At 35.4% G+C, this 17,838-nt stretch overlaps 1 protein-coding gene across 1 annotated transcript in view; it reads left to right on the top strand.

The window, feature by feature from the left end:
- The window catches only part of LOC136027950 (uncharacterized), a 110,816-nt gene that overhangs the window by 39,344 nt on the left and 53,634 nt on the right, over positions 1-17,838 (top strand). The window contains exons 4-6 of the mRNA XM_065705422.1: positions 9,589-9,696; positions 13,495-13,695; positions 15,970-16,185. Of these exons, the coding sequence (XP_065561494.1) occupies positions 9,589-9,696; positions 13,495-13,695; positions 15,970-16,185 (525 nt within the window). The remainder of the gene's footprint in view (positions 1-9,588; positions 9,697-13,494; positions 13,696-15,969; positions 16,186-17,838) is intronic.

Genomic DNA, 17,838 nt, shown 5'->3' with positions numbered 1-17,838 from the left:
AAGGATGCCTCCGATCGAGATATAAAAATTGGCCAACTGGAAAAGGAGTTGGAGGATCAAAAATTAAGGTGTGATCAACTGGAGAATCAGGCACTGGAAAGTGATGTCAAGGACCGCAAATTAAATTTGTTAATTCATGGCATGCCTACTGAGCGGCCGTCTCAAACAGTTGAAGAAAATGTGAAAAAATTTTTATCTGATACAATGGAGATAAGTGACCCCATTCAGATTACGAAGTGCTACCGTATGCTTGGTGGTTCCGTTAACGTTACTAATCGAAGGCCTCGTCCGGCACCTATATTTATCTCGGTTGTAAACGAACAGAACATTCAGAGGATTCTCAACTCAGTTCGTAAATTGAAGGGGAGCGGCATTCGTGTGTGCACGGATCTTCCCCCCAAGCTAAACGCTATTCGAAATGAACTTCTTGCGAAAGCAAAGGATTTACGTGAATCAGATTCCGCAAAGTTTACGCGTGTTAAACAGAAGGGCTCGAAGCTTTGGCTTGAATCCAAATCCACGGCCTCGTCACCCTGGGAAAGAGTGATGGACTAGTTATTGCTGTCCCTTTGTGATTTTTATTAGTATTGTGATAGACATTTTGATTGATTTTCTTGCCACTTCTGTCACAGTGTTGTGTACATGTTGGGTTCTACAACCTCGTTTTTTGCGTATGATCTTTTTTTTAGTTTTCTAGTGTTAGTAGGTCTAGTGAAAAAAATCAGGTTTCGAGGTCTTGTTTGTTCTCTGCCACTTTTTTACCCGATTTGCCTGATTAGTGGTGCGGTGCCATTTCCATTTTTCCGTCGTGCCTGCCTGGGACATAAGGTAAAGATGAAATTTATATATAGCACGTGAGTAGTGGGGAGTCTGGGGGAGGATTGGGGAGCCGCCTCGATGATCAGCTTGATCTAAAAAATATTTATTATGATTTTTCCCCTTTTGCTAAAGGTGTTTATGATGATCATTTAGCTAGCCTTCCTGCTACTGATTTTTTATTTGAAGGGGATTTAGGAACACCTGTATTTGATGGGAACTTAAGATCAGCACTTTTTAACTGCAGAGGTTTGGCTAGTAGCCACGAGTTTGTTTCGCAGTTACTTTGTAACCAAAGGGTAAGTATCTTAGGCCTATGTGAAACGTTTTTAAGTAATGAAAATGCAGAATTCATGAATTGTGATGGGTTTAAATTTATATCTAATAATAGGGAAAATAGACTGGGTGGCGGAGTTGGACTTTTTGTTCGGGATGATATTCCATTTGTTGTGAAGAAGCAACTATCTAAGCATGACCAAGAGATGACCTTTGAGAGCATTTGCATTGAGTGTGTGATTGATAATAGGAAAGTTCTTGTTTGTGTTGTTTATCGATCACCATCGGCTTCGTTACAAGAGTTTTTGCGAATTTATGAATGCTTCATTGAAGATTTGACTAATTTGAATTCTGAGCAAGTTCTGGTAATGGGTGATTTTAATATTAATTTATTGTTAGCTCAGACAAATAGACCGGGAATTTCTAATCATTTGCATGAAAAATCGCTTGAGTTTCTGTGCATGAACCTATCAAAATCAATTTTACCATCATGCAGGTCTGCGACCCGGGTTACGGAAGATACGGCTACTCTCATTGATAATATTTTTTCTACTATCCCCGTTACTCTTTCGCATATTATGTTTACAGATGTTTCTGACCATTGTGTGGTAGTTGCGGATGTTGGAATTAATCACAGACCAAAATTTTCGGAATTTAAACAAACTCGAAAAATTGATAAAGAAGGAATGGATAAATTGAGGAACCTTTTGTATTTAAATGAATGGACTGCAATTCCAGAATGTGAATGCCCTGAGATTTCTACGGCTCTGTTTTTAAAATATTTCCGTGAGTGCTTGGATGAAGCATGTCCATTGAGACGCATTAAAATAAAAAAATATACACTCCCTAAAAAACCATGGATCTCACGCGGGCTTCTACACTCTATTTCAATAAAAAATAAGCTATTTAAAATATCTATGTCATTCCCATCTACTAAAAATAAAGAAGAGTTTAAAAAGTATAAAAATGTCCTGACACAGTTAATTCGGAAAGCAAAAGCTAGATATTTTGAAAAATCATTTGTAGAAGCTCGTGGGGATCAAAAACATACTTGGAGACTTATTAACTCTCTGTTGGGAAGGTCTCAAAAATCTTCATTTCCGAATGAAATGTTACGTGGTGATGGTACTTTTTCTTCCGATAAGCAGGAAATAGTGAACTTGCTCAATGCTCATTTTGTAAGCATCGGTGAAAAAAACAGCTAATGCATCTCATGTTTCTCCTAATAATAATAACAATGATTTATTTAAAGATCACATGCCCCCTCCCTCTGATAAAAGCATGTTCCTTTCCCCGGTTACTGAAATTGAACTAAAACAGATCATATTTAAAATGAAGAACGGTTCATCTGAAGCCCTTGATGGATCTTCTACTAATTTGGTCAAAGAAATATTCCCAGTTATATCACCGGTTTTATGCCACATTATTAATCTTATAGTTGTAACTGGTGTCTATCCTTGAACATTTAAATCAGCAAGAATTGTGGCCCTACATAAAGGTGATGACCCGAGGCTTCCTGCTAATTATCGTCCTATATCGATACTCTCTGCTTTTTCGAAGGTTGTAGAGCGAGCACTGTATAACAGAATTTATTCTTTTTTTGAGAAATTTGATTACATTTCTAAACTTCAGTTTGGATTTAGAAAAGAGCATTGCAGTGATCATCCTATGGCTATTATTGTCCAACATATTAATGATTGTCTTGACCGTGGAGAAACGCCTGCAACTATATTTTTAGACATACAGAAAGCTTTTGATTCCATTTCTCATGAAATTCTTTTTTATAAGCTTTCGAATGCTGGTATTCGTGGTAATTGCCTTAGGTTACTTGAATCGTATCTTCATGGGAGGCAGCAGATACTTATATATAATGATGTTAGATCTGATTCTTTACAGCAGTCTGATAAGGTTGGTGTTCCCCAGGGATCCGTATTAGGACCTCTGCTTTTCCTAGTTTACATTAATGATTTGTGCTCAGCTACTGGAGTTTCTTCTATAGACACTCAGTTTGCTGACGACACTGCAGCAACCGTTTCTGGTAAATCTCGTGAAGAGCTAGTGGTCAATTTAACATCCGCATATGATAGATTGTCTACTTTGCACTCTGATAATAGACTACTTCTGAATAGAAAGAAGACTAAGTTTATTGTTTACAGCAGGACGGGTCACAAGTTTCCAGATATAGAATCAGTTTCCATTTCTGCGAATGAACCTGAGTCTGTTATTGAAAGGGTTGTATTGATAAGATATTTAGGAGTTGTGTTTGATGAGAATTTGTCATGGAAAAAGCAAATTAATCAGGTTAGAGCAAAGTCTGCCCGTGGAGTTGGTATAATGTGCAGACTGAAAAACCTTCTTCCATATTGCGCTCTTAAATCCATTTACTTTTCCCTTGTGCAATCCCATTTTGATTATGCATCTATTATTTTTTTGAACACTTTTAAAAGTAATGTTACCCCTCTACAGATTATACAAAATAAAGCAGTTTGTATACTTAAACCTTTTCTGCCATCGCCATCAAAGTTCCCCTTAAAATCCACAACAGAGACCCTTTTTTCACTTCATAATATTCTTCCTGTTCGGCAAAGTATCCAATTTTTAAGTGTTATGTTTAAGATTAAGCTTGAACGAGAAAAGCTCCCCAGATATTTTGCATCGATGGGTCTTATTTCTTCTCCTTCATCTTCTCAAGTTGAAACCCGTGGTAAATATAATCTGCGGACTCCTAAGGTAGCTACAGAGAGGTCGCGTTTTTGCCTGAGGTATTTGATTCCTCTACATTGGGAAAGTTTGAAAAATGAGATTGATTTTAATATAAGCATAGATGCTATAAGACGGAAGTTGAAAAGAGTGCTGATTGAAAGTTATAAATCTAAATAATATGATTTTTTATTTTTTTATTTTTTTTTTTTAGTGATGTTTATATTTTTTTTTTTAGTATTGGGTTGGTCTCTGGGGTTCGCCCATGAGGCCTCCAGATGTCTTGTGACTCGCTTGGTTTTAAGTTGTAAATTTAATTGTGTCTCAGGATGGTGCGCGGAGGATGGAAGTGGTATCGTACGGCACGGGATTTGTTTTTTATTTATTTCTGTCAAGTTTGGTTAAGAGAAGTTTTTATTTTTAATTTTGTGCATATTTAGTGTTTCTTAAAGGTAGCTCAATGGCATTCGAGCTATACTCTCAGCCTTGAGTTACCTAATATTTTGTATATATTGGTTATAATAAAAGAACCTTGAACCCTTAAACCTTGAACCTTGGATATACATTTGTTTTGTAAGATGTATTTTTGTGTTTTTTCTTATAAGAAATTGTTATTTATTAGCATGTCATTTTGTGACAATAATGTTATGTTCTGTGAGAAGTACTTTTTGTTTTGTAATAAGGATTTGTGATTTCTTAGGATGTATTTTTGTTTTGTAAGAATTATGCCTTTGTCAGCATTCAATGCTACGATAACTCTATTATGTGCACTTACTCTCTTGAAGTATTTCATCTTCACTTATTCATAATTTCTTTTATTCTGTTTAATGATGGTATCTGATGGTCAAATACCAATGATGCCATTAACGTTCAGCGATGCTTTACTTTTCAATGTATCGTTTTTAATTTTTTTGGCGATTTTACCATACCCTTCTAATTTTGCTCTTGATTTTTCTGTCTATTACCACATTTTATTTTACATAGGCCAAAAATCTGAAATATAGACAAGATATAATTTATGACATTGATGCTGGAGTATGCCCGTCTTGCCTTTACGTACCATTGAATGGTAATACCAAAAAGATGATGATATGATGTATCAACAGGTACCATGTGACCTGTACCATGAGCACGGAGTTGGCCCTCATCATCAGCTTTTATTTTTAGGCTTGCATTATCTTTAAACACTATCATCTATGGAAATTTTGTTATGGGATATCCACTATTATGACCATTGAATTTTCCGGTACTCCAAAGAACTTTAATATCTCACTGCCACAATAACTTTGCATACATTTCCTATGATGTCACCATTACTACTTGTTTTCGCAATTTTGTCTTTGTCAGCTTTCAATGCTACGAAAACACTATCAAGGAAATAGATCATCTGTACTTTTGAAAATAAGAGGTATGAGTTTATCCTTCTAGTACACAAATAATATTGATGAAAAACATACAATAATCCAAGTATTGTCGATGCCCAACCATACAATACCAGTGGGGTTGCTTTTTAGAAAAAAAAAATCAAAAAACTATGTTCATTAAAGATGGCAATTCATTTTAAGACACGAAAAAAGTTAAAAAAAATCTGTCTCGAAAAATATAATACCCCCCCCCCCCTCCAAAAAAAATTAAAATATCACTACAAACACTATTTTTCAGATAAAGAAAATCACGGTTGACCCGAATTTGGCATTTTTAAAGTATCTCAAGTGGAATTTTTATTAAAGGTATATTTAATGGTATATTAAGACAAGAAAGAAAGTTAAAAAAATTCAGTAAAAAAAGCAATAAAATGTCACTAAAACATATTTTTCTAATGGAAAAATCACAACTGAAATTTACATCATCTTCATTTTTATATTTTAAAATGTCTCTTTTCGTAGTAAGTATATTTAATGTGATTTCAAGACGTATAAAAAAGTTGAAAAAATTTCAAAGTTAAAAAAATGGTTGGATGGGGGGGGGGGGGCAAAGGGGGGAAAAAAGCTTGTGGAACGTTATTGAGGCCCTGGAAGTGGACATGGAGGCCTTGATTGGAATGTGGGACCTAAACTCATGCGCAAGCCCAGTAATGGAAAACCGATGACATAAGAACGTTACTTTACAAAATGGACACCCAGCCGGTTGTAGTCATTACAATTTTGAATGTTGAAAAAAGTTTCATCAACCATCATATGAATATATCTGTCCAGCAAGAAGCTCAAATCACTGTGGTATGTATATTCTCCGAATGATGCCAAAAATGGTTCCCTGAAACAAATCAGAGGTAGTGTTTACTATATATCCAACTCAAACTGAGAAATCGATTGTGCAATTAACTTGTTACGATGTTGTGACGCCTGACATCAGTCAGCCAGCGTCCCGGAAATAACACATTGATTGCATAGAATGTATTTTGAAGAACATAATGTCTTAGATGACTTGTTAGCTCAGTCGAGTAAGGTTTCTTTATTTTACCATATGAAATCATGGGTCTCACGTTCCAATCCCATATCAGTCATAAATTTCATAAAATCGGTTAATCATTGGAAAAGAAAACATGTCACCATCAATAACTATAGTTAACAATAACGCCATCTATGATTTTCTTCATTTAGATGGCAGCATTGGTGGAATCCCCATTCTGTTTGGTCTTTTAAAAAAAGTGTTGGTACCATGGATCGAAGGGTGTGGGCTGTCATGGGATTCGTTGACCCCATGCTACTGTTACTTGAGTTCAATCCAAAGTTTACTTTTTCCTTAATAGCCTTATACGCTTTCGGGCATAACTTACCATCCTTTTCCTGAGCTCTGGGGAGGAATTATTTTGACCCCGAAGTTTTAATTATCTGCTTGGTGGAATACTTAGGAAAATAGCCGTCTCAAAATTTTGATCGAATACATTTGGGGAAAAGAGGTTGAGTGCGAGGGAGGATATTCCTTCCGTTCACCTTTGACTCTTAAAAAGGCAACTAGAACTTCCAATTTTTAATCAAATGAACCACCTCGGAAGTCTACCCGACCACTCCTTATATAAAACCTTAAATGCCCCAAGTGCATATCTTACGAGACTTGGCCACTGGCTTTGGGGGTAGTGTCAAACCCAGAGTTTTGTTATTTTATCTTTAAACTATTTTAAACAAAATGACTATCTATAAAATTTTGATCAGATGCATTTGGTGAAAAAGGACCTGGGGGAGCTCGTAGACCTTTGACTCTTAAAAAGGGTACTAGAAATTCCAATTTGCAATCAAATGAGCCCCCCTTTAACGTTTATACTACCATCTCTTCCATAAAAACCTTATATGCACCGGGGGCATAACTTACAACACTTGCCCTGGGTTCTTCTTTGGGAGACTGTGTTATCCCTGGAGTTTTTGTTTTATGATTTTTGGTCAATTTTGAACAAAATGGTTATATAAGTGATTCGATCGGACCTATTTCGGGAGAAGAGGACTGGTGGTGCTGGGGGGGGGGTTGATGGACTATTTCAAAGAAAATAGTTATCTCAAATCCATGGGATGCACTTAAGGAAAAAGAGTGTAAGGGAGGGGGTAGATGCTCTACGATCACTTTTGATTCTTAAAAAGTTAACTCAATTTCCCATTAAATGAGCAACCTCTGAACTTTTACGACCACACCTTACATTATATTACAGAACCTGATATGCCCCCGAGACATAACTTATAAGTATTACCACTGGGACTTTGTCAACCCTAGAGTTTTGTGAGTCTCTTCAAATCTCTCTCTTCCAATCTTCTTATGCATGAGATAAGATATCAAGCATGATTATTTTATAACTGTTCTCAGTAACCCCAGGAGGAACTATAATAGCACCTCCAAGCAAATTTCTTGGAGGTAATAACTTGAAGTTAACTAAAATAATTAAATTAATGTAAAATAATATAAACTAAGTAATATTAAAAAAACAGGAGTTCGATTTTTGGTCAGAGGATGACCTTGATTAAATAAAGAAAATATTATTTCACAGACATTTTGTATGATGTTTTTTTTATCTTTCTTATTTTTTTTTTCTCATGAGTTTCAATCCATTCAAATATTCGTCCTAGTCTACGGAAAATTTTGATGACAGTCCCTAGTAACCTTTGATTCCTTTTTCTTTTATACTCAACCTCAGTTACTTACTTACTTACTCGGGTCCTGGCCATTCTCTTAGGATGAATTTCGGCCATAATTTTAACCCCTTCAGATAATTTCTACCACTCGATCTGGTAAGGTGCGTGATAACTGGACAACCTACTCAGATTTATACAGCCTTCATTTTCACGGCTTATCCTTCATGGCTATTATTGAAGGAGTATTTCCTAACTTAATAGTAGTGGATCCAGGGGGGCCTGGTTTTTATGGTACCCTCATTTCTTGTTTTGCTTCTGTTTTTCTTTCTTTTTTAAAACAAGTTTTCTCAATTTTGTCATTAATTGGTGCCCTTGTCACATTGGGTCCCCTTCAAGATTTTTCTTATTGGCACCCTCGTCACATTGGGCCCCCCAAGATTACGTTCTAGAGCCACCCCTGTTATTTACAGTTCTTTACCATGAACTGTTTGGTCAACCATAAAAAGAAAGTTGCACAGGCCTATGTAACAAAATCATATACTATGCAGAAGGGATCGGATGTCAAAGGGAATAATATATAGGAGAAATATACATATAAAAAAAAGTAAGGAAGAAACATTATTATCATGAGTTTGTTCTCACAGGGCAGTATTTAATACTCTACTTGATCTTGATAATCCTCAAAATAATCTGATCGATTACGAGGCAAGATTTGTGTAACACAAAAACACAGCTATGAAGCTTAGCCATGGTACCAAGAGTAGAATAATTTTCTTATTCTAAGATTTTCCAAATTTTTTGCTGTCAGATTTCGCTCTTAACTAGCAATATTCACTTCAGGTGTGGAGGCCAGTCTGAGAAAAAAATAAAGTATAAAATTGTTAAATAGATTTCCAAATAGTACACAATTATGCATGATTTCAGATTCTCATGAGGGCAGAAATGACCCTTACGTGTTTTCCATAAATAATTTTTATTTTATTTGTTTAATATTTTATAACAATAAACAGAAACTCTTTCTTTCCATTTAGCTGACAAATGAAACTATTTTCGATAGACATTATATGTGTCTCTTGTGTGGCCTATAACAATAATAAGAAGTGGGTAGCAAAAGATTCCAAGTTTTTATTATCCTGACTCATCTACGTATTTTGGAATTCATCCAGGGACACAAATTCACGAAAATTTTGGGAGAAGGGCCATGGATTTTTGTTTTAATGAAGACACAAAAAACGGATTTTTCAAAATCTAGCAAGGACAGGGGGGGAATTAGGTTCTTTTCGAGTTTTCTGATGAAAATATCAAAAAAAAATCTTCAAATTCCTGAGAAAAGCAACATATCTGTCTGAGGGGGGGTATCTACCACCTGCAGCTGTATCAGCATCCCTAGATTCATCTAGTTCAATCCTCACAGCTGGAGCGGCGCGGATCGGCAGACAGATAAGTCAAATCAGTAGTTCTTAGGCTTAAAAAACACAACTCTTTGTGCAGTATCCTTATAATAAAATAGGTTAGTCCTTTCTTTCCCTTTTGAACTCTCGTTAAATTTGAAAAAAAAATTCATCGCAATTTTTGAGTCTGATTATCTACACCATGAAATCGAACTTTCTAGTAAGTAAAACTTACGGCTGGTTTAAGAGCTATATTTTTTTTTCTTGAAATATAATAATACGTAATAGTTTTATGTAAAAATCAATTTATTTATCAACTTGATTATATCGAAAATTTTGTTTTTCAGGCTGGAAATCACTATTTAGTGTCAGTTCTATTGCAATGTGGTGCAGATATGTTTCATGATGACCTTTATGACAAAGTCGGATCCACAGGTCTAGAAAATCCGTCAAAGGTGAAAAAATCGATAGCTTCTAAGCTTTTCTTTAACTTATAAACACCTGGACTTTTTGCGATCACGTGAGAACCGTGTTAACTTATTTGGATATTTTATAAACAAATATTTTTTGGGTTATAACTATTTTGTTTTAACTATAAGATCACAGTAGTGTACCACCACGGCTATCTTCCTCTCTGCATCAAATGTACCTAGACTACTGTTATATCTATCTCTATTTTTATCTGCCTGGGCATTAAATTCCTATATAACCTAGTGCTTCCGTCGGTTAGTTCTGCAAGGAGTATAGCGCTATGACTGATACCTTGCATTTTTGATAATAAAATGAGGAACAGAAATTCTATTACTAATAGCTTCCCGAACTAAGCAAGACTTTGAAGTTTCCTTATTAATCATGACCCCTACCCCCTTCTCATCTACCCATTCCTACAACCTGAATAAAAAAAATTATATCGGATCTCCTAGTCCTGTATGATAAAATTCAGAAACCTTTAAAAAGTTTACTTAAAACGCCTGATTTCAGCATATATATATATATATATATATATATATATATATATATATATATATATGTATATATGATATATATATACAGGGCTCCTGTTTCTTCACTTTCATTACATTGATAGGACACGCAACATAATAAATGGGTAAAATAATAGACATTAGAATATCAAATGCTATCATAGGGGATTCTTCTTCAGAAATCACAGGGGTCAATTGATAACAATAACCTCTTCCACAAACTTTTGAAGACTCCGTTTTTTCGTCAACCCTATTTTCTTTTTCTTTGATTTGTACAACTGATACTTCATAATGCTCACCAATGGAAGATGGTCAGAACCAGGAAAAGCCACAACATCACCATAACAAAGATTCAAATTAGCAGAACGAACGAACGAAAATATTATCAATTAAGGTTGCACTCTATCCACTCATGGGTACACTCACAAGCGGGTATAGATCATTCGAAATCATAATATTTAAAAAATCAACATTATGATTAGACAAACTAAGCAGGTTAAAATTAAAAACACCCATAACAATATGACTAGCTCCCGACGATACCTTAGAAATCAGATGATTCATACCTCCCACAAATTCATCCAAGTGAGTACTGGGCGGCTTACACAACATATTAATTAATTTTTTTCTCCCATCAAATTCAATATCAATTGAAAAAACTTCAACCTTACCTTCAATCCATGTATTGAGATCATTCCTTTCATTATACCTCAATCATTTCTTTGCAAGGAATCCAACAAAACCATGACTCATTACCACTCGGTTTTTAAAACGAAGATCATAACCTGGAAATGAATACAGTGATAGAGACTCATTTGAACTAAAAAATTTTTCACATAATCCTATAATATCAAAAAAAGAAGATAATTGTTCAATTGGTTCCAAAATATTCATGTTTGCTTGGAGTTACATGGACATTCCAAGAATATAGTCGTAGACTGTTTTCGTTTTTATTATGAATGTATGGCAACCGGATATAATCACTCTCCCTCATTAGCAGGGAGTATCCCTCAATCATTGATATATCGTCGTTGCAGGCAATACCTCTTGATAAATAACCCTGAAGACTAAATCAATCTTGACAAGGTATTATCATTTTTCGCATAAAAGAAAAAGAAACAACACTTTAAAAAAAGGAAACATAATAACTAACACAAATATCAAAAATTCAGTAAAAGGTTATCAATTGACCAGATACAGCTGACTGGAGCAGTCTCAGTTTTGCGCACAAAAATACGGTCTTGATCAGATCACACACTGCAATTTCCAAACTCATCTATTAAAGCGCTCAGAAGATCGCGCTTAGGTTTCGTGAGGTTCTCAGCTACAAATAAAGCTGAGCCACTAAGCTGCTTCTTCGCTTTAAACACATGGTGAGCTATCCCTTTTGATAGAGACTGGACAAGAACGGGAGAAACTGGATAGATAGAGACTGGATAGAGACTCCCTTTTGATAGAGACTGGACAAGAACAGGAGAAACTGGAGAAACAAAGAACAGGAGAAGAAGAACAGGAGAAAATAAATCTGTGTTTGAGCATTATTTGATTTGGGCTTTGGGTATTATTTGATCCAACTCTAAATCGCTAAACACTAACTATATCTGAATCCTTAATATTAATTACTCCCATCTTGACAAACAATACGCGCTCCATGGTGCCCCTATACTCTGATGAGGAATCTGCTTTACACCATTAAACAATTGGGAATCACCTCTCCATTTCTACTCAATGCTGTTTAGCTTGAACTCAAGCTGATTCATGCGGTTTTGCAACAAATCAATCATATGCGTGTAAGTTTTTGGATGTTTTTCAGTCAGTTCAAATTTGGGATAAAACCCAATATGTACTGGATCATAAATTATAGAAACCAGTGTTTCAACTGGGAACTCGGCATGAACATCAGCTGCAGTCTGCAAAGTCGATTTTTTCAGATTCTTTTTCATAAATTCCAGCAGCCTTTTTCACAAATTCCTATTTTACTAGGCATTCTTATAGGAAGAATTCAATTACATTAGACTCAAAATTAAACATTCCAGTAAGGATGAAGGAAAATTCAGTAAATATTTTCTTGTAAGAGTACTCTCTCCTACCTCTTCAAAAGTAAACAGAGAGACACAAAGGCACACCGTAGACAAATGAAGGATATTGGAGCAAAGCAAATCTTTTTGAAGGAAAAGTCATAACATCCTTTGGCTATAGAAGTAAAAAAAAACAATGGTGGCCACGTTGCAGCTACAAAAGCGCTCAAGTTACATCTTATATTAGTATCTATAAAAAAGAATATGGCTAAAATCTGTATGGATTGACGTTCAAATTTTGTGGGTTCGTGATAATCAGAATGTAAACCAAAGTCTCACCGTCACATAAAATCCACCAGAACTGAATTCAAGTTAAATCGAAAGGAAAAATTCTAAATTTGAATTCAAATCACCCTTTTCTGCCTGTAATTACAATCTTTCGTTAATTAATGCAAAAATTCTAAGCCCAGCTTTATTTTTAAATCTACTTAGGCTAGTATGATCAATTGACTTGAAATTTCTTCCGCAACAATTAATTTTTCAAGTTTTTAACTGAGCCATACCACAGTCAAACTTGTTAACCAACGTCTATGAATGACTTGGTAAAAAACCTTAGTCTGTGAATGACATGTGTTCATCCTAGATTTTAACTTCATAATTATGCTAAAGAAGTGGAGAGTTGATATGGCAAGAAACTAATTTGAAGAGTGTTTGTATCCATGTAAACATAAGGACTTTAAATTCCCTTTCCTTTCCCTTCATTTCCCTTCATTTCCCTTCAGAAACCTGTTGCAGTAAAACTTGTTAGAAAAACTGCGAATAGATTAGTAAAACACCCGTGAGAAAGTCTCGAAAACATCTTGAATATGTCTTCAGAAAACATCTTGAAAAAGCACCTGCCACAACAACACTAGTTTGTTCCCACGTACTATCATGTACTGTAATTGTCCCCATCTACTGTAATTCCACGTCTTTGTACCTTTTGCCAGATTCTTTGTGCGGACAGGAAACCTTTTGTTTCAAGCTGTCATTTTCCCTAATATCCAAAGTGATGCCCTATACCTTCGTCCTGATCAGTCAATCAAAAATTTTATGCATGACAGTTGAATATTCGACACCTGAAATTCCACTGTAATTATACATGACTGGGGTTTTAACCACGAGTGTTATTGTAATATGACTTGGGCATTGCACTCAACCAAGGTATGAATAATTGTTTTATATATTATAATTTATCATCATATCATTTTAGTTCATGACAACAGTTTTTGACTTTTACTACCCTGGACTATGGGAAGCGGTCCGCTTAGAACGACTTGAGGACGTCCGTCGTTTAGTCAATATCTGGTGCAAGACAGATATATCACGTGACTTGGTCACCCTCCGAGAAATGGCAGTGAGCACAGGAAATGAAAGCTTATGCAGGATTATACCATGCATAATCCCTTCAATGGTGAGATTTTTATTTATTTCTGGAGTTTGTGGGCAATATTTGCGGTACTTAAGGCTTATATTCCCTGTGAAAGGCTGTTGGTATGTTTTTTCTGCCATTTTATGTTTTCGTGATATTCTTTCCGAGAAAGCTTGACAAATAGCGCTGATACCTACTAGTATATTTCTTTGCTACGAACACTACACAAAGTACAGAGCAATTCTGCCTCAAATTTACTTATATGAAAAAAGAAAATACAAAAGAAAAAACAAACAAAAAGAAAAAAACAAAACAATCGCAAACAAAAAGAAAAATTCTACTCTTTTACAGATTGAAATCTCTGGTAATTTTTTAAAAGCTTTTGAATAGTCGTTTGTAAGCCCGTATAAAGCTTTACCCGTGTAAAGCCGTACTATTGATAGCAACAGTTAGAGATGATGAATGGAACTATAAGAGCTATACTACTGATTCTTCAAAATATCAAACAGAATACACTCACAATTTTTTTTTTCTTTGTTTTAATTTCTATCAAACACTTAATGGTAGCGAACTGTAAGTAAGGAGTGACCCGGCCCAATAGTAAACGATACTCTAAGAAAACGAAATTTTGATACCAATATATACGTCAAAAGAATCGAATTTTATGCTGATTTCAGATATACAAGTTTCATCAAGTCTAGTCGTACCCAACAAAGGGGGAAACACCCCCTAAAAGTCATAGAATCTAAATGAAAATTGCACCATCAGATTCATTGCATCAGAAACCCGACTGTATAGGTTTAGAGCTACAATTTGCAAAAATGCGGAATTTTGTTGTTTTTTTGCCAGAGGAAAGATCACGGTTTCGTGTTTATTTATTTATTTTATTTTTTTGTTTCTTTTTCTCCTCGGTTGATGATTGTATCAACCCAGTGGTCCTGAAATATCACCAGAGGGCTCATTCAAACGGAAATTAAAAGCTCTAGTCCCCTTTCAAGTGATCTGAAAAACTGAAGGGCAATTAGGCCCCCTCCTACTCTCACTTTTTCTCAAAGTCATCTGATCAAAATTTTGAGAGAGCCATTTTGTTCAGCATAGTAAAAAACTATAATAACTATATCTTTGAGGATGAATTAATCCTCACAGTCTCTGGGGTCAGGGCTGCAAGTTGAAAACTTTGCCATTGTGTCACATATAGTATTGTTAATTGGGAAGTATACAGACGTTTTCAAAGGGGATTTTTCCCGGTGGAGGGTCAGGTGGAGATGGTTGCATGGAAGGATCTTTCCATTGAAGAATTTTTCGTAAGGAAAGGGAATTCTCGATAAAGGGGGCACCAGAAATCCCAGCATTATTTAAAAAAACACCAGAAATTAAATTAAAAAACTTCACCTGAAAGTAAGATGCAACATTATAACTTCATAAGAACAGAAAATATTACGTATATGTGGGGGTTGCCTTTACTCAATAGCTCGCTTCTAAGCTAATTTTTTTTTTGCTTTAAAAGAGGTTATTATTCTAATTAAACAGCCTTTGTGATTCAGGTTTCATTCTGAAATAGCTGGAACAAATATTAAAGTTAGGTTTAATGATTATTAAGGTTGTAATTATCTAAAAAAAAGGTAAAATTAAAATGCAAATGTTGTTTTAATTATTCATGGGCGGTGAGCAATCATCTGCATTAATTCAAAAACGTTCAGAAATTAAATAGATGAAACGATTTTTTTTTAACTGATAGTAAGGAGTGATATTAAAACTTCATGCGAACAGAAATTATTCTGTATATGAAAGGGACTGTCTCCTCCTCGACACCCCACTGTTTACGCTAAGGGTATTATTTTCAAAAGTGTAGTTTTGAGAAAGAGTCAAACTTTAGCGCAAAATGCGGGATGTTGAGGAGAGGAGAGTCCCTTTTATATGAGGAATAATTTCTTTTCTTTTTAAGCCTTCATATCACTCCTTACTATCAGTTAAAATAACTTGTTTTTTTATTTAATTTATTTACGACTCCGAACTTGTTTCATATAAATACTTTAATAGTTCAGTTAGAATTAGACTTTCCTCCAGGAATTCTGGCTGATAAATGCTATTAAATTGATTAAAATGAACTTGTCAAAAGAAGCTTGACAAAAAAATTTTTCAATCAAAAACGCCATCTATTCCAGCCAAAGTGTTATTTCAAATATTTTTTTTTGCACTCCTCTATATAACTATTATACTTTGAGTACTGCTAGTTTTCAGTTATTGCTCAAACTATGAAACAGAACGTGTTTATATATTTTTTTCAATTTAAATATTATTTACTTTTCATTGTAGCGATTAGTTTTCCATCTACTCGCTGAGAATTATGAAAAAGCAAAAGAGCTCTTCGATTTTCAAAAGCCTGGGTCAGTAAACGTAGACTTGAAGAATTTCGCTTGTGGAAAGGCGACCCTCCTTGCACTTTCAGTTTTAAAGCAAGACATCTTGGGAATTGAATTACTAATCTCTAGAGGGGCCTCCATTACTACCAAAATTAAGTTTTGTGATGTGGTAAGCTAATTTAATTACGCTATTTATTATGCTTTAAATTGTGCTGTTTTATAGTTGTTGCTTTTACGACACATGACACAACAACCAAAATATATTTAATAAGAAATTATAATAAAAAAAAAAAGAAATTATAGCTTGGTTTTGTTTTTTTCTTTTTTGTAGCGTCCGAAGAGAACATTTGTAGAAAGTGTTTTTTCAACATAAACAAGTTTACGCTTTGTCTCTCCTTTTTTCCCGTCGATAAAGGCATCTGAAAGTGAAGCTAAAATATTTGAATCCTTATTATTATTTGTGCAAACACAAGAAATTGTATTTGAATTTGGCTTTTGCATAGTTCACTGATTAAAAGCTTTACATACTTTGAACATTAAAGTTTCATTTCAGCTGGACACGGAAGACAGTGTTGAATTATAAAATAACATCCAATCAAGAAAAACTTAGAGGATAATGGGAGTATTTTGGGTAAAATGTCTATTTAGCTTTCTTTTTAGTGAAAAAGAAATATGATAATAGAATGGAATATACTCAATCCGAAATAAAAGAACAAATACGATAAAAATCAATTTTTCTCTTTATATTTTTTTATGTTTGTATTTGTTTTGTTTGTTTCATTCTATTCTATATGTTTCTTTCTTTGCATTGAGCATCTACCGGGGATAAACCATACTGTCAGTATCAGGGATAAGCCATACTTGTCAGTCCCTGGCAAACTGTCTTCAATGGTCCTGCTGGATCGATGTCGGAACATCATTCAAAAAATCCGGCGACCGGACCAAGCTGGTTTTATATCGGATCGTTCAACCATCAAGCATCACGATTCGACAAATAGTAGAGAAGACCACAGGGTTTTGATTGAAAGCATTTATTGCCTTCGTCGACTTCCGTGCTGCATTTGACTCAGTCGATCGAAAAGCTCTTTGGCGGATTCTAGAGTTGACTGGCTTACCCGAGAAATATTGCAAACTCCTCAAGGCGCTGCACCATGGGACGGTGAGCTGTGTACAAGTAAATGGTCGGCGCATCCCAAACTTTCAAATCGTGACAGGGGTGCGCCAAGGATGTGCAGTGGCCCCAGAGCTCTTCAATGCCATCGTAGATTACATTATGACAAAAACCGCTTCACGTCTCAGCTTTGGGGTCAAATTCGGAGATCATACCATCACAGATGTTGCTTTTGCCGATGACTTGGCCATTCTGGTGGACTCTATGGAGAAGCTGCTGGAAGCGCTCCGAATTCTACAAGAAGAAGCTGCCAAAGTAGGACTGCATATAAACTGGAACAAAACTAAAATTACAGCCATAGACCCATCTTCTCCTACTGTTAACTCTCCAGTTAGCCTAGACAGCACCACTGGCATCGAGGTTGTTCAAGACTTCACCAACCTGGGCTCCATAATTTCTTAAATGGCTCGCTTCTCCCCGAGCTGCAAGCAAGATTATCTAAAACGTCTTCTGTCATGGGCAGACTGAATCGTCACCTCTGGCGAAAACCAAATATCAGTCGCACAACGAAACTGCGGATCTTCAACGCTCTAGTCGGCTCTGTGATGGTTTACGGAGCTGAGACATGGCAAGCATCAGCCACAACCCTCAAGAAGATTGACGTATTTCTTGCGCCGAGCCTGAGGAGAATCGAGGACCTACGATGGTCGG

The sequence above is a fragment of the Artemia franciscana genome, chromosome 6 (genome assembly GCF_032884065.1).
Source record: "Artemia franciscana chromosome 6, ASM3288406v1, whole genome shotgun sequence".
Taxonomy (NCBI): Eukaryota; Metazoa; Arthropoda; class Branchiopoda; order Anostraca; family Artemiidae; genus Artemia; species Artemia franciscana.
This window is presented reverse-complemented; position numbering and strand designations above follow the sequence as displayed.